The 18,427-nt window shown below is 39.9% G+C and overlaps 1 protein-coding gene across 1 annotated transcript; it reads right to left on the reverse strand.

The window, feature by feature from the left end:
• Positions 1-336: 336 nt before the first annotated feature.
• Positions 337-18,308, reverse strand: BLM (BLM RecQ like helicase). The gene is made up of 21 exons (XM_040570212.1): positions 18,109-18,308; positions 17,364-18,016; positions 16,381-16,570; positions 15,806-15,927; positions 14,907-15,039; positions 13,130-13,878; positions 12,002-12,178; positions 11,464-11,582; positions 10,607-10,720; positions 9,774-9,872; positions 9,531-9,679; positions 8,700-8,806; positions 7,866-8,026; positions 7,127-7,322; positions 6,487-6,677; positions 5,505-5,652; positions 4,937-5,136; positions 3,562-3,754; positions 3,112-3,234; positions 1,619-1,826; positions 337-662 (listed from the first exon to the last, which is right to left on the reverse strand). Exons 1-21 carry the CDS (start codon positions 18,204-18,206, stop codon positions 485-487), a joined length of 4,308 nt encoding a protein of 1,435 aa, XP_040426146.1. The 5' UTR covers positions 18,207-18,308; the 3' UTR covers positions 337-484.
• Positions 18,309-18,427: the final 119 nt, after the last annotated feature.

Raw genomic sequence — 18,427 nt, forward strand, 5'->3', positions numbered from 1 at the left:
TCAGCAGACATTCCAGCCCCAGTATCTGGGGAAAAAAAAAGAAAGCTTACAACTGTTAATCATATTTTATGTCAGGTTAACATCCCAAGACTTACATTTTCAGAACTCCTCTGTTATGTAGCTCTGAATTACTTAGACATCTAGCAAGGGAGAAGAACAGAGGCAACCATCTTTGGGATTCACCGTTCCAGTAACTGCTTTTGATTTGCGATCTCAAGTGTATCCCAGAGATAGCTTTAATGCAGTCTTACAGGGATTATTTTCCCTGAAACAGTAGGGCATCTAGAACTAGGCAGAACTCATATCTGTTTGTAGTAGAAAAAAGGTCTGAATAAATTTATGAGTTTAAAAATATTTATTTAACATGAACTTTTGGACTTCACAAGTGTACAAATCTAAGAAGGTTCAGCAAATCAAATAAAGATTTATAAACAATGATTACAGCTTCATGGCATGCTTTTATACAGTATTTACATTTTCCTAGTTACAATATCGAATATGAAGGCTGAAGGAATTGCCTGTTTTTCGGCTTCGGTGGTGCCATAATCCCCAGCTTTCCAACAGTTCCTTGTGTGGCACCGTAAGATGCTGAGCTGTAGCCAGATGAAGGTGGAGTCTTAGAGTTGGATGGCCTTTTGGTCCTTCGGTACTTGCTGTAACCACTGTAATATTTAGAGAGAAATTACAGTATTGTGTGTCAAACATTTGGTTTACTTGCCACATTCCCTACCCGTGGTGTATTTATACAGTTGCACACCATGTAAGATTTTCTAGACTACTATATATTTTTTGAACTTTTTTTTTTTAAATAAACATGGCTGCAAGAATACCTTTGAACTGTAAATTTAGTGTAGCTGTTGCTCTGTCATCTGCTTAAGGGCAAGAAGCAGCCTGAAATATGAACACAGAACGCTAAACCAACCTAACTCCTATTAATCTAATTAGAGTATCAACATTAAATGACACTTCAGGGTCAACAGCATTTAATGACTAATATTTTAGGTAGATGGAAAGCAGAGGAATAAAACATACTAAGCTGGAACTGCTATTTCCTAAAAAAAATAAAGCAAGACAAACAGAAAAAATAACTGAGTGAGGAAAATGAGTACAGAAAAGGAGATATACCTGGAAAAAAAAAAAAGCAATGGCAGAAAGCAGTGAGTTTCATTCCAGTGCAGTCACATAATCTAATTACAGGTGAATAACCGTTAGTATGAAAGTACATTGAGAACGTACCTCTAATTTGCCCTGCATATCAAGATTTCAGACAGTGGAAAGGGGCATCATAAAATTATGGCTTATTTTTGCAGCAAATTCTGCTCCTGCTATAAGCTTAGAAACTTAGTACGTTAGTTTGAGGAATACCAATATCCCACCACAGAAATGGCAAAGGTAAGCAAGAGCACGTTGGCAGTAGCAGAAGCAGCATAGTGGTACACCTCCTACTGAGAAGCCTGAAACTGATATTTAATTAATTTTTAAAGTTCAGTATTTGATGAACTAACCTACATATAATCCCATACAATTACTTAAGAAAACGCATTAAGATAACAGAGCAGTTCTGGGATCATCATCATCTCAGGAAAAAAAAAGTTACAACTGATCACAAGCAACATACCCTTTGGGATGAAACTGCTGGCTACCAGCACTGCTTGTCTTTTTCTTCTTGGATTCTCTGAAGTTTGGCGGCCTTTTCCTTTTCCTTCTTTGGTTTGCATTATTGCAAAAATAGCTTGAGGTTGTAACTACATCTCCTGCTTCTTCCTCACTCTCAGGTGCGCCAGTACTCCCCGCAGCTGTGTCCACACTTTGGCAGGCAGCATCTTCTGCAGACAGATGATGAATTAAAACTAATGGAATCAAAACATTGCCTGGGGCAGCCAGAACTGTCAGCTAGAGCACGCTATTTGCGCCAAACTTCTGTCCTTGCCATTCAAATACTCCTTGCACCACAATTCTCCTGGTGATGCTCCAGGCTCAGCTAAAGACATTTCTCAGGTTGTTGTAAAGCAAAGACAGACAGAAGGCAGTTTTGGTTTAACTCATCATGATAAAAAAAAAAAAAAAAAGACCAGCCCTATTTTCACTAGCTTGGCTTCTTTTCTAAACTATTTTGGTAGCACTGAGCTTTCTGCCTTTACACCCTCTTCCTTGTGTCAGCTGGAAAGAATTATGGAATATACCATAAATAATACACTCAAATACAGCACTTGTTTTTAAAACAGCACCAGGAGACACTGAAAGGCTCAGACAGCTGAGAGTTCCTCCTCAATCAGTTGTAAGCAAGAAGGACACGATTCTTTGCACAGGCAGTCAAATGAAACACTTAAGTGAGGTTTGTAGACATGAATTTATTCACATTGCAGCATATGAAAACACAGCCTCCTTAAACATAACTATGAATCGCTTTTAAACTGATGGCCAAGCTATATAAAATATTCTAATTACAACACAGGCTACATGCTATGCTCATGTGACACTGCCAGATTTACTAGTCTCATGGCTTAATTCTCCACTGAGCTGAACTCTGTGTATAAGGTTAAAAGCTGTAAAAAGGGACTGTAAAATACTGGCATACTGACTTGCTAGCTTTTTTTTTTTGCCCCCTCCATTTAGTTTTGAAAGTTCTTCGCATTTCAGCAGGAGCTAGTCAGTGTAGACTTGGACTTGCTGATCTCAGTTACTATGAAAAATAAAAGGCAGTAGTTATTGATGGTCTGCCAGGCTACAGCACTACCCAATACGTAGTAGATTCAGATGGAAAATATGCAGGGGAGGGCAAGATTTTTAACCTGAATGCCCTGAAGTCTCTGTCTAAGTATATTACATAAACCCCAATAACTAACAGGGAAGGAGCGCAGCAATATGTTTAGTCTTTCTTTTCCTTTTTCAGTCTTTCAGAACTATGCTGAATTTAACCAGTGAGAAGATAGCAAAGACCTTTGTACGTTCTGAGAATATGAAATTGCTCCCTTTTTTGTAATCATTAAACTCCAAGAAACAGTGATTGTGTTTAAAACCAGGTGACTTTTCACTGGAACTTCTTATGCAGAGAAGGAGGGAAAAGGATTATATAGGAACACACACATTTACATGCAAAGAACACTAAACCTGGTATGGTCCATTCAGAGTACTTATCCATCACTTTAATTATTTCTGCGCCATATTTTTCCAGTTTATCTTCTGTGACTCCATCTATCTGCAGCAAAACCTCCACATCAGAAGACAAGGTTTCTGTAACGTAACAAGGTACCAGTTAGACACAAAGTAACTTCTTAAGGTAGAACATTCTGGAGGAAATCCATTCCTTTTAGTGCCACAGTGTCCACTAATTCCCCAGGGAAGCAAGCCTTTTTTTCCTATACAGATTTACTTCCAGCTGGTTAGTACACACCAGGGGAATGTATGCTGTATACGCTACTCGCATGGGATTCACTCAGCTGCGTATAGGTAAAGCGTCTCTCTCCAAACTTTAGGAAACTATAGATTTTCTCTCAGAAAAGGCTACAGTTGCACATGCAGTCTACTGCCTACAGGGGGTTAATGAACAGTTGACATTACCTGCTATTTTCTTTAGAGTTGAAGTACTGAAAATATTGAAGTAATGCACATCAAAGACCTTCCCAAGAGTTTTGCACATATCTGTAAGTTCACTGAGGCACTTTTTAACCATCTCTTCCCGCTGTGACATTTTTGTCACAGAGGCCCTTTGTTTTCTAATGGCACTGGCACTTTCAGTTTCATGAAATTCCACCTGTTAAGATAAGCCAATCAATAACTTCTGTCAGGGGAGCTGCTGCAGAGTAGTCATTAGAACATAGATGGATAACACAGAAGAACAGTGAAAGAAACCAAAAGTATTCTCTGATAGACCAAAAAAAAGCTGTTTACCCAGTACACACTTTTAAAGTGATCTTTTTTACAGGCCAGTTGATAAAGCACCCATTCTCAACCACCTGTAAGTTTCTTCTACAAAGAACAAGCAAAGCAAGTACACACAACACAGGAAAAAGCCCTGTGAAACCAGTATGCAGCTAGCTTTAAACAGAGGTCACTAGGTCTATTGCTGAGGGCTCTTCTCCAAACACAGCACTAATGCAGAGGAGGTACTGCCTCAAGCAATTCTGAGACTGGTTTCATGACCTTCTTGGAGGAGTGCATTTTATTTCAGAGAGCATCAATGGCTGGAAAAAAAAATAGAGCATAAAATGCAGAATAAAGTAGTGCTGTTCCTTATTTTTTTTTTTTCCCTCCTTAGCTAGCACTTTCTGTGTTGGTCAGTATCACAGAATGGCTGAGGTTGGAAGGGACCTCTGGAGATCATCTGGTCCAGTCCCCAAGCTCAAACAGGGCCACCAGGAGCAGGTTGCCCTGGACCACATCCCCCTGACTTCTGTAGGTCTTCAACAAGGAGACTTCACAAGCTTTCTGGGCAACCCATTCCACTACTCAGTCACCTGCCCAGTAAGGAGGTGCTTCCTGATGATTAGATGGAACCTCTTGTGTTTCAGTTTGCGCCCATTGCCTCCTCCTGGCACTGGGCCCTACCGAGAGGAGCCTTGCTCTGTCCTCTTTGCACCCTCCCTTCAAGTATAGACATTAATAAGATCCCTTCTGAGCCTCCTCTTCGCCAGGCTGAACAGTCCCAGAATCTTGCATTCTTGTCATGATGGAATCAAGCAGAAGGAGAATGAACATAAAGATTTAACCCTCTCCAGTACTCTCAAACTCACCTTTTGCTTCACGACATTACTATTAGAACACTGGACTACAAGTCATGATTGTCAGATTCTGCTCCATTAATTTACTAAAGATCAGTTACTGTACTTCAGTGGGTACTCAAACTATGTTAAAAAAAATCACAAGGTATATGCTGCACAAAAACTGTAGCATATTCCTTAAAACAGTATGTTCAAGGGAAAAAATTGTTACTCACCTGCAGTGATCCATTTAGCACAGCCTGCGCTCGCTCTCCTAGAATTACATAAGCTACAGCTTGGTCATTAGCTGTAATATACAAGTCTTCATCCAGAATCTTGTCCAATACCAGTTTTCTAAATAGTCTTTCAACATTATGCCTTGAGTAGGCAGCCCCCTTCCCAAATATTCCAGACTGAATCTTTGCACTCTTTGTACCTGTGCAACAGAAGTCAGAGGATTAGCCTGCAATTAGAGAGCCTTCACAGGTATGTGTTTAGAAACACATCGAAGACTCCCAAGAGTATTCCGTGGTTTGAGCGCGTATGCACACACACAGCATGCAAGTACCAAAAAGTCCAAGCACCAGCAGAAAACTAATATTATCACTATAGCAACCTGAAAGAGATGAAAGCTTTAGTCTCGTTTATTTTCAATCATTTAACCATCAAGAGATTCCTGGGAAGAATAATTTTGCCAAATATATGTTATTTTAAACCACTGCTGATATTACGAAGACCTCCTGATACTCAGGAGTTTATGCACCATGTATATTTAGGTGTTGTTTCTGGAAAAACAATACTTACCTAAGAAAATGTCTACCATCATATTCAATGTGTATCTTCCAGAACCTGCATTTCTCCTTGCATTTATTCCTCTCATCTGTCCGCAATGTTGCTGTACAAATCTTATAATGTTTTTCACTTCATCGGTTACATTTCTTGATTTGTAATCCTATTAAAATAGACTTGATTAGGAAACAACTGGATGTGGTTCTATCCTAATGCAAGTTGTGTTACTGACAACCTTGTTTTTCATTATTGAGCTTTTTCCAGTCATGAATTCATTTTGTCCCAAACACAAAAAGAGTGATTTGCTTGTTAGTACAGCTACAGTGATATAGTCACAGGTTAGATATTACTCTGAAAAATGCAAGACAAAAGACATACCAACTGACTGTATCTAACCTTTAGTGTGTTGATTCTATACAGAGAGCTGCAAGATTGCTGAGTCTGTACTGATGATCAAGGTAAATTGTTCGCAAAGCATTCCCGTAATTTTTTGCTGCCATGCACTAGAACTTACACTTCCTGCACATGTTAAAATGAGAAGGCTGGACAAAATCTGCATTATTCTAGTCAATTTTTGTTACAATCACAGACGTATTGTTTTCTATGATTTTTATGTATAGGGTAGTGCTACGAACATTGGCTTGAGAAGCAACATCATCAGGTATAGCCATCATAGCCAACATCAGAGCCATTCTAGTTGATCTTATATTAGTTCCTGTCTCCAATAAGCACAGTGGCCAAAAAGCAACACTAAGGGACATCCTTATACCTCACTAGTCACCCCGGGCCGAAACAACAGCGTAAGTCCATGGACAGTTTACATAATTATACTCTCATTTAAACCCTGAAAATAATTCAAAGCATCCAGCATCACAAAACTACAAGACATCTTACTCATTTTCTCTATTTACCTTCCCAAGTGTAATGTTACCATTTTTCAAACGCAGCAAAATACAAAACCAGTTTAACAGCACTATAAATAAGAACTGATTTTTACCTTCTTTCTACTGCAGTTATCACAAATTACTTCTGGGTGATCTTTACAAAAGTTAGGATTAAAATTAGTTTCCCCGAAGTAGGCCAAAAGCTGAATTCTCCGGCAATCAACTACGTTCTCACAGTAATGAACCATACTGTACAGGTTGTTAAAGTGGGTTTCTCTCGTGTGAATGTTTCCGTCTTTCTCCACTGAAATGCAATAAGTTCAATCACATTTGTTTTATCTTCACTTCTGCCTTTTTACATATTATCAGATAGACAAAGAGACAAAACATAATATTCTGTTGCTTAAAAAAAGGACAAGTAGTTTAGTACAGAACTAACCTAAACCAGATTTTACCTCTCAAGCTTTAAAGGATGGGGAAAAATCTATAATGACAAAAATCGAGAGATGAATACATATAAAGAAAAATGGCTTTGACTAGAACTAAGCATAAGTATTAAAAATCTTTCACTACAGAAAATCATTTGGGTAAATAATAAAACAAAGGTGCACAGTTCTCCCATCTTTGCAATACCATACACCACTTCACTTCTAAGTGAGAAAATAACTCAGTCTAACTGAAACAGAAACCAGCAACTAAGTGACCTCTTTACTATTGTCTCAATTAAGCTACAAATACAAAAAAATCACTTACTTAGTATTAGCCTTCTAAGTCTGGTTACATCACTGTAGCTGTAGAAGAGCAGACAGTGAGACATTTCACCATCTCGTCCGGCCCTGCCAGACTCCTGATAGTAACCTTCTACAGATTTAGGAAGGGAAGCATGGATGACGTATCGTACATCAGGTTTATCTATTCCCATTCCAAAGGCAATTGTTGCACATATAACCTAGAAGAAATCACACTGTGTTATGCAGAGTTATGAAAACCATTCATGCAGTACTCTGCACCAAAAACAGGTACGTTATCAGACTTATGAAATTATGCAGAACAGAGAATTTCAACTGGAACCCTGCAAGACAAGTACAGAACAGCAAAAGTCCCTCTCTCCTTCTTTTAGGAGACCTTTTTGCCATAGAGGGAAAACTCCAAATTTGAGAATCTCAAGATACAATTCAGCAAGCGTGCCTAGGGCTGTTTCAGAAGCTTTGCACAGCTCAGTTCCTTATTCCCAGAGTATCATACCTTGGTGCAGTACTGCGGTCTTTGATTTGTAAAAGTCACAATGAAAAGAAGACTGACATGTTTGGGCAGATCTCTTATAATCAGTTATTTAACCCTGCATCTGATTTTGCAATAATGTTACACAACTTTGTTTTCCTTTACTAGGCCAAGAGTAATACAAGTGCTCTAAATTCTTCCTTCCACAAAATACTTTCCTCTAAATACTTCCTTCCCCTCCGCCTTTTTTTTTTTTTTTTTTTTTTTTTACCTGACATCCTTCTTGATTAATCCACTTCTTTTGCACAAGATCTCTGTTGGAGTCAGGGAGGCCAGCATGATAGGCAAGCGCAGAAAGACCTTCCTTCTGCAGAATGGCTGCAGTTGTGTCACATTCGTGACGTGAAAGGCAGTAAATTATTCCAGAGTCATCTGCGAATATAAGAGATGTGCTAAAATAAAGCAGGTGATAGGGAATAAAGCTGTAACAGTCATACCTGTGTCAAGACAATACCGCATTACACTTACGCATTTTTCCCCTATTGGAATCAACGTAACTGCTCAATAAAGCAAAGTAAGCTTGTTAATATCGGATGGTTTAGTTAGTTTCTCCTCATTCAATTCCTCGCTTATTTACTAGGTTACAGCACTAGAGAAGCTATGAAGGGAGCTTTGTGTAGTCAACTTCCAACAGCAGGAGGTGCAGGACTCCAAAATGAGAGCATAGACAGATATGGCTCACAAAAGATATAATTAAGGGGAACCACAGATAAGCACAGACAAACAGAATTAAACTATTAAAACTGTATGGGTATTAGATGACACTAAAAGGTCTGGCAACCTCCAGATAGATTACTCAGAGCACTACCATAATTTCCTTTTTCGTCTTATCTTGAACTCTTAAGTTTAGGATGTCTGCAAATCTGATTCTCATTATCAGCAATATTTTTTCTCCTACTTGTTGTTTCTGTAAATGTACGAGTAGCTTGAAAAAGGCACAAGGCTTTTTTTTTTTTTAATATATATAGTATTGTGAGATAGGAAAAGCTTTTATAAAGTAGTTCATAAAAATGCATAGAAGCACACTACATTACTCAGTACTCACGTGGATGATATTTTTTAATCCATTCCAAGCAATCCATTGCCACCCTCTTTGGCTTCTTGGGCAATACATCATATTTCAAGTTATGCCTGTTGAAGCTCATTGTAAACCTAAAAACAGGACATGTTATTGGTACTCAATTTTATGAGTGCAGTAGTCCGTTCAACAAGCTAGGAATTGACTGGAATGTCTCAAATTCAAGTCATTACTACTAGTCCTGTGTTACCTGCACAGGAATTACTGTTCCACTATCCTCACTGAGATTCACACCACTCACACTTTGGGTCTAAAATTTCTGTTTTTCCTGTGGCTGGAAAATAAAGAAAGCTACATTGCACTGTGGAAGTCAGCATGGAAGAAATGCTTGTCATTCTGACATTCACACAGATTTCTAAATTTTTTTTAAAAAGTCAACAAAACAGTATTTCTAAAATTAAAAAAAGTCAGAGTGCTTTACTTTTCCATCAGGTACACTGAAAATGTTCAAATGTGATCCAGACCCAACAGTAACTCATAATCTAAGTTACTGCCAATGTTAACTAAAAAACACTTCCTGCTTTTGGATTTTCCAGCACTCTCATGAAAAGCACTCTAAAACGTAACTTGCACACTTACAGCTTCCTTAATCAAGCAAGGAAGAGTTTGGCAAGATTTCTTATTATTTTAATAATCTGCATTTAAGTCTGATTAAATGAGAATGCATGCGTGGAATTTAATCTGATACATCTATATAAGTGTTTCAGATGGACCTCTAATGCATTTCTTGCTTTCCTAAGTTTTCCATTCAAATGTTCTGCAGCTCAAATTATTTCAGGAAACTGCTGGACAACTTACACTTGTGGTCTTAGCATCTCAAGCTGATTCTGAATATCCTTTTGTACTCTTGGGTTAGCAGTGGCAGTAAGAGCCATCATAGGAACAGAGCGAAACTTCTTGCGGAGCATGTTCAGTCGTTTGTAGTCTTTTCGAAAATCATGACCCCACTAGTTTAAAAAAAAAAAAAAAAATTGAAAAATAACTGAGTATGATGCTCCAACTAAGTTTTTGCCATTGTGAAAAACAAATCAAGGTTTTCACCTGGCTGACACAGTGGGCCTCATCAATGACAAAACGTGCTAGGAGTTTCCGGTTGTAAAGATTTTCCAGGGCTGACATCAGTCGGTTGCTTGCACAGACCTAGGTAAACACCCACCAGTGGCATTAGAAAGCAAACAAACAAAGCCAAGCGTCACGCTAGCTAAGACTGCAGAAACAATTATTCTGTATAGCTAAGTTCATCTGGACTGCACAGGTAAAGCCTGAAGGCATAAAAGTGATGGCAATCACCTTTATTTTAATTGACAATGAAGCAGCTGATGTGGGATTGCCACAAAGCTCTAGGATCAGCTACCCAGAGGTCCAATAATCTGATTGAATTTAAATGACTTATGTCACAGAAGACAGGGAAAGGCAAAGCTGTAGGAAGAAACATTCAGCACACTAAGTAGTCCCCTCTCGCAATGCTCTTGTGGAATATCATTTTTTAAGGCAGCATACAATTAACTACAAGACAGTCTTTTGACAGTCACCTGCCAACTTGGTAGTTACATGTTTCTACCCTGTAGTATCATGTTCAGAGTAGCCTAGATTCCGACAGCCACTAGTACATGCTATGATATATTGAAGATAATACAAATGGCGTTTTTGCTTTAAGAGTTTAAATTTTGCAGACATTACACTCAGTTCTCATTCTTGGTTAATTACTGACTGAACTTAGTTGCATCCATATAGAGACTTACTGAATTCTATTAAAGTATTTCACGCTTATTTTTTTCAAGAAGCCTATTCTAAGTTCTATGTTTCCCCTTTATTCTTATAGCAATCCTCCTCTTGTTGCCTCCAGTACTTTACAATTCAGATCGAGTACAAACCTTCTCAGGGGTAACATACAGAAGTTTTATTATAGGATCTTTTTTTGACAATTGCATATATATGTTCGAAGCATCAGTATCTGTTCTATCACCAGTCAGGTATGTTGCAGCAATCTGTAAAAAATAAATAAGTATATTAAGTTTTAATATGTGCAAAATGAAAGTATCCTCAAATGCTAGTCCTATAACCGGTTATAAAGCAGGTAAAAAGTATATCCGTTTACTACCCTTAGCGAACATTACACAAGAAAGCATTGAAAATGTTATTACAGATAGCATTTGAATCCCTGCTGTACAGGAGCCATTGCATTATCTTTCTGATGATAAAGCCAAAAGATTATAAACCAAATTCTATTCTTCTGCTCCCAATTCTACCAACAAACAGCTGACTTAGAGGGTACATCTACTTTCTTTCAACTCTTTCCAGTAAAGAAAACAGATGTGATACTTTTCACTTACATTTTTTTTGTCTAGGTATTACTTATCCAGAAATGATTAGCATCTTCAGAACCCTCTTACCTCAGGAATTATTAGTGCTCGCTTCTTCTACCGTCCCAGACTACTTCTATTTACTTGTCTAAACACTACTCTTAGAATCTGAGAATCAGGTACATCTTCTTGAAAACTAAGCTTCAACAACAAATACATGAGCATCAATAAATTGATGAGTTAGACTGCACATATATTCTAGCTCATCTAACGTAGATCTTCCTAGACAACTTTAACAGGTGTGCCTTCACAGCTTACGTCTAATTATTTTTTGGAGTTTATATCTGAGACACACAAGATTTATTGTAATATTTCAGATTTCTAGTGCACTTATCTGCAGTTTAACTAAATAACTTGTTTGAACTTACATCTAAAGTATTCAGCTTCTGAACTTGATCTATTATCAGCGATCTCAGCGGAGAAATAACAATAGTGACTCCAGCGGAGACACAAGCAGGTAATTGGTAGCACAAACTTTTACCACCACCTGTAAGAATTAAACAGTATGCAACAAATATTAGACATCTAGAGGAAAGGGAGACTAGGCAGAGAAAGAGCAGAAGAAAACAGTCCTATTTCTTACTTTCCATTTAACAGTGCTTTAAGAAACAAACTTTTACCATTGAGTCTTTAAGACGCTACCTTTAGGTGAAGGAAGAGTTGTCATGCGATACATTATGGAAGAGTGAAATCTAATCACCTTATTCAAAATACCCAAGTGCATTCAAAATTCCGGAAATCCTGTCGCTACAGAATTCAACTAGCACAATTTAGCAAAACCTCAGTAAAGGCACAGAGAAAGAATAGTTTGTCATGAGCCTTGCAAAAGGAACTACAGATCTTTACTTCTCGAATGCATGTCAGATCTCAAAAGCCTGTAGCCGTGTGATGTTTGTAGATACATACCAGTGGGCATTAAGATGAAACAATCTTCTCCCAGAAGAGCAGCATTGATGGCCTCCAGTTGATTCGTCCGGAAAGTGTGCAAACCAAACTTTCTGTGAAATATAGTCATCATTTCTTCAGAGTGGGAAAATTTCATACCCCTGAAACGTTCTAGCGCGGGGTTATTAACCAGTGGCTCTAGTAGACAGAGAAAACGTTCTTAAAATAAGTTCCAATACCAAATTGTACTTTACCTCTTTCAACACAGAACTCCTTTGGTGTAACAGATTGCCTAGCGAACACTTCAACTCCTTAAACCTTTTAAACTAAAATCGTAAGTTAATATAAATAAATAAAAATGCATACAACTACAGTTTAAGGCTGGCTAAAGTATGAATTTTCATTATACACTAATCTCTGATTTTTTTTTAAACAAACTTGCCCACAACTGTATAAAATGCATAGTCTTATGCTGTAAAACTTTATCTCTGCCACAAAAAACCATTAGTACTCTCCCTGTATTTAACTAGTACTAGTTAGAAGCCAGCTGCACCAGCAGCAGAGAAGCGTGCCTACTCAGACAGTGAACCTGCAGTCAGAACACCTCTCAGCATGGTTAGGTCTTCAAAAACAACTGCTCGAGTAAGCTTACAGCATGATAAAAGCCTGCATGACTTAAAAACACCTCTGCTTTTACCTCCCCGTTCCTGCAAGAATTGGTAATACTGACCTACACTCGTGCACCAGAGGGGTTAGGTTTACTTCAACAAGTACCCAAATTTGAATGTTTTGTATAAGCAGCTAAGACTATTGTATGGCTTCGAATTAACAACTGCAGAGTCATCATTTAATTAAACCACAGAAGCATTCCAGTTTCCAATTTTAGCAGCTTCATCTCCCCAGCACTTCATCTCCCCAGCAGTCTGCAACCTACATGGCAAATAAATATTCAAATTTGGCAACACTCTGAGGAGAAAAAGAGAGGAGAAAGATTCTGCAGTGTCATCTTTACAAAGAGAAGTAAAAACAAATTTCGATACGACCAAAAAGGCACTGATGTCATCTACAGTAAGTTACTTGGTCTTAGACTTAGCATAAATACACACAAATTAAAAAGGAAAAACAGTAATCCTCATTCGCATAATTTACCTGTTTGGTTCTTTGTTGCCGTCAAGAAGCTTGATTTTGGAGCAACAGGATTTGATACAGGAGGAGATCCTTTGGCTGCTGAGATGATCTTTGAGAGCAGGGATTTGGCAGGTGGCCCCTCCCTGACCGGCTGATACAATGGCGCAAATGGTGTTTCAGGTGCCGAAACAGTCACTGAATTCTCCCAGCCCTCATCAAAATCATCAATATCAAAATTATCGAGATCAAAGTCTGTATCGTTTACATCTAAACAGTCTGATGCAGGAGTGCCAGCAGGGGCTTTGCTCAGAACTTTCAGAGCAGTGCTCGTAATGGGCCTCTCCGGAAGATGCCAGCGTTCACCGTTTCTCACCACTGTTTTTTCACACCAGCTGTTGTTGAAAGACATCTCCGAAGGATGGCTGAGAGAAGTTCTGTCTTTGCTGTTCACCTCGGAAGAAGAAAGTTCTGCAGTTTCTAGGCAGATGACCTCCTGAACTGTTTGCTTCGAAACATAAGAGGTATCCAAGACATCAAGTGTTTGATTATTTTCTGTAGAAAAATTGCTTAAATTAACAGTCCCAGAAAGCGTAGATGAAAGATTTGTAGATTTTGGTGAGTTTCTGACACAACTCCTATTAGGGCCAGAACACAAAGCAGTACCAGAACGCACAGAAGAGTCTTGTTGCACACATGCCTTCCCATTTCTAGGAAAAATGTTGTTTGTGCTTCTTGTGTTCAAAGTGACAGAACTAGCTAACAATTTTCTCCTGGAAGAGATGGCAAGGGAAAGAAGAATGAAAATGAATATTTAAGTCACAAGCAATGATATATCACTTTCTACAACATACCTTAAACATTTGTCTCTTTCTTCCTAATTAAAATATTAACATACGGTGGTTACATTGTTTTTTGTGTCCAACACAGGACATTACAACTCTATATTTTAAAAATATTTCAAACAAATCTAGGGAAAAGAGAATAATACCAGAACTCAGTTGAATACAGTAATTACAAAATTAACATGCGTTCACCACAAGTATTAAAATAAAGGAATTCTTAATAGTGAAGAACTGATTCAGGCAACGCAGAGCATAAAGTTCTTAAAGGCACAAACCCAAAGTTAAAGAAGTAAAAAATACGCTTGAAACAAATTATGTTTTTCTGTACTTTCTGAATACTATCACTGACTACAGTAATAATAGAAAAAAAAATAGTTTTACCAAGAATGTTTAGAAAAAGCACTGTTTCAGCCCAGTAAAGACACAAACCAAAATGCCAGATCTCAGTATTTTGTCTATGTATAGTGTCACCAAATTATACGGGAGGAGGCAGCCTGTGGTAGCAATACTCAAACTGAAAGATGACAGGTATGCAGATACTAGTAGAAGTCACAAATCGTTATTGTCAGGGATGGTGAGTCTCACAGAGAGATTATTAAATTAATGCCTCAGGTTACAAGAAATCAGGATGACACTTAGCAGATTATATCACACCACTCTGCTTCTTCAGAAGCACCTGGTGATAGTTACCTTCCAGAGAAAAGATACAGCACTACCTGTGCCTCAGGGTGAACAGGGAATCAGATTCTTTCTTCTGAAAGTATTAACAACTCCAGGATTCTGCCAGAAAGTCTTCTGATTTTTTGTCTAAAACTTTATTTGGTCAGTTATTTTAGGCTTTTTAATCAAAAAAAAACCTTTCTGTATCATGTTTTCAGTGTGATGGAGACACCTAGAGGCGTGATATGGTTTCATACAGAACTTGGCAATAAGAAATACTACTTATTAAAACGTACCGGAGATCCCTGTGCTGAAGTAGTTCTTTTGCACACGACAGAGACTTAAGCTCATGAATAGGAATGGCATCTACCAGCTTACAAATATCATCCATGACGCTGTAAAGTTCCTGTTCCAAATGCGGGCCTTCACCTGCAAGACAGAGCATATTTCAGCAAAGAGTAACACTATTTTTTATTGGAATGAAGTAACAAGAGGATCTCACTTTCTCTCCCAAAAGACAGAACACATCGTATAAGTCTAAATAGTTTACTTTTGATATATTTTAATAGCCCATTGGCACAAAGAAACTGTGTTCACAAACTGCATTCTCTGTAAAAAGACTGTTAAAATACAAAGACACTGCTTTAGCATTTATAAACAAAATTTTATATGACACTGGTACAGTCATAGTGTATTATAGCACAAACCGCATCTTTATGAATCTTGAGAGTAAAATCTGAATCTGCAGCTGTAGAACCATGTTGTTCTACACCTATACTCGGTAACTTTCTATTCTGCAAGTTCAACTCAGAAACCCGTTACCTCAGTAGTTTCAAAAGTCAGCATCTGTAGGAATCAAATGGAAGAACTAAACCAGCTCAAACTTAGTGACGCGTCTTTCTGTCATAGTGGACTTTGAGAACTATTCAGTAGATGCGTGCTTTTAAGATCTGAAAAGGAGTTCTGAGCAGTATCCCAAGCTGGCGCTGACAAACCCAGAATCGGAACACAATTCTGAATCTACACAACTTATGCAACATCTGAAAATTCTGTACAAGACTCTGTTCCATACTTCCTCGTCCTCATCAGTTGTTATTAGAAAAAGCTCTCAGATTACATGGGATACATCGGAGAACAAGAAGTTGCAAACCATCACCAAAACTTAATGCATAAAATTTCAAGTTATTTCACGTACCTGCACCCTCTGCCATAGAATCTCTTTCAGCAACAGGCTGTTTTGCTGTAATCTTCTCAGGCTTAGACTCAATGCCATTTGCTGTTGATCTTCCACCAGTAGGAGATTCTTTGAAAATATTACTAACATTAAAACAAAAAGTCATTAAAATATGGAAATGCATTGGATTTACAGACATCTTTCTAAAAATCCATAAAAGAATGTTATCTTTTGGACTAGCAGCATTTGAGTATAAAAGATAGCTTACTGATGTTACTTAGATGAGAAATCTAACATCTAACTGTTACGTGCCAATTTGTAGAGATTTGTTTCAATAATTTTTTTTTCCCTCCCACTATGACAGGACAAATAACTCAGCTTTTTCTGAAGCAAAAACCACATTTCTAATGACCAATGTTTAAGGTGTTTCAGAAGACATTAACAGCAGCTGTCAACTGCTAACCTGCCAAGCAAGAAGCAGTCAAAACCAACTCAAACGGTAACTTTTTAACAAGCACTAGTTTCGTATCTTTTTTTTGTTAGTTTTAAAAAATCATCCTAACAATAGACAGCTTTGTCTATTAGCTTTGTTTTACCTAATGCTTTTTACAGATGGTGAGAAGGAAGGCAGCTCTTCTTCAGGGGAAGGTGGAACTACATCTAAGTAATCATCCTCTTCAAGCTCAATGTTTGCTAACAGCTCGTTGCTGATCTCATCCGTCTCTGGTTGGCTGTTTTTCTCACTGTTGCTTAGCTTCTGGCTTCCACCACTTTTATCAGTGGTAGCTGAAAGAGAAGCGTATTGGTATTGTTGGGCAACACTGAAAACTCTTTCTGGTATAAACAGAAACACAACGGAATAGAGGAAAAAACTATTAGCCGTATTTCAAAACAATAGATTAATATAGTTTCTGACTTTTAAACAGCAAAGAAATAAATTGTCAGAAAACAGTGTTCAGTGTTAATCAGTTGCATCAAGATGTTAATTTCACAAATAAGGACCAAAAGTTTCAAACCATAACAACTAAGAAACTTAAAACAGAAAAGCTAAGTGAAGCAGAGAGCTGCCAAAGATGCATACTGACCGATGGCCATGAACTTTTCGGTCATAACTGATGTGTGGTTGTTTTTTTCATTTGTTTGCTTGTTTTTAAAAATCAATACAGATCTTTTTCTGGTTTAATATTTCTCATTGTTTCATTTAGGCATAAATTGATTTTAGATCTCTTTTGTTTGAACTATAAAACCGTCTTGGTTTTTTTTCCCCCTGTAACATCTCTGCAGATTATTGGTACATATTTCTGGAATGCCATCTGGAAAGACTTGCACCTCCAATGGTACCATACTACCTGTTGCTGCAGAGACAGGTCTCCACTATCTGCAACACCGCACATTTGCAAAGCACAGTTACCAACATGAAATCCACGTGCCTATGACTGCTGTCAGATAGATGTGCGCAGCTCCCTCTGATTTCATTGAGAGCTCACAAGATGTATATTTCTGAAAAGCGAAGTCTTCAGGTGTGCAAACACAAACACGTTTTATTCTAGTTCATCGATGCTTTAAAATAACCCCTCACCTGTGCGAGCCTCTTCCCTCTCATCATCCAAAGTCACGTCAGTAGTTAAATTCTCCTGAAGATCCTCGCCCACAATCTTGTCGCCGCCACAGTGGACCGAGTCCCCAAGACAGATGACAGACCCTTGGGATGAGTGCTGCTCTTCCTCAGCGGGAGGCGTTCCTTTAGGCTCCCAAGCGCCAGGTTTTGGGGACGCTGCGTCGCCATTCACGGTCTCGGACAGCTTATCGATACGGGAGCTCGGTCTCCGGGGAGCCTTGCAGGCGGCCCTCTGGCCTTTGGGGGACAAAACGGCTGGTTTGGAGAACCTCTTCTCGATGCCCGACAGGTCGAAGTCGTCCATATCGTCCCACTCATCGTCCGCGGCGACGGGGGGCTCCCCCGGCGGAGGGGGACCCCCAGCCCGGCCGGGAGCGGCCAGCGGCCTCCTGCCGGCCCCGACCGGCTCCTCAGCAGGGCGCCGGGACGCCGGGCAAGGACCGGGGCAGAGCGCGGCGGGGGCCGTGGTCGGGCCGCAGCCCCCCGCCGGGAAGGGCTCCGCGGGCCTCCTGCGCTGTCCGCCGGCCGGCGCCGCGTTCACGTCCTTGTCCCGCAGCGCCGAGCTCCCGCTGCGCTCCCTGCCGCACGGGGCGGGCTTCTTGAACGTGAAGCCCCTGGAAGAGAGGCGAAGGGCGGGCGGTCAGTCAGCCGGTCACCCAGCCCGGTCACCCAGCCCGGCGGCCCCCCGCCGCCCCCCGGTACTCACCCGGGCCGGCTCCGCGCGGGCGGCGGCTTGCTGAGGGCGCCGCGGGCCGAATACAGCTGCAGCTGCTCCCAGAGGTTGTTGTGCGGCACGGCCGCCATGACAGGACCGGGCGGCACCGGGCGGCCCCTCACCTCACCTCACCTCGCCTCGCCTCACCGCACCGCACCGCCCCCCGCCGCCCGCTCCCGCCGCGCCGCGCGCGCCCCGTTCCGCGCGCCCTTCGCATTGGGCGCGCAGCCGCCGCCCGCCTCCCCATTGGACGGGAGCGAGGGGCCGGAAGCGACGACACGGCGGTTCCGTCTCCATGGCGAGCGGATCT

Source organism: Cygnus olor, chromosome 11, assembly GCF_009769625.2.
Source record: "Cygnus olor isolate bCygOlo1 chromosome 11, bCygOlo1.pri.v2, whole genome shotgun sequence".
Taxonomy (NCBI): Eukaryota; Metazoa; Chordata; class Aves; order Anseriformes; family Anatidae; genus Cygnus; species Cygnus olor.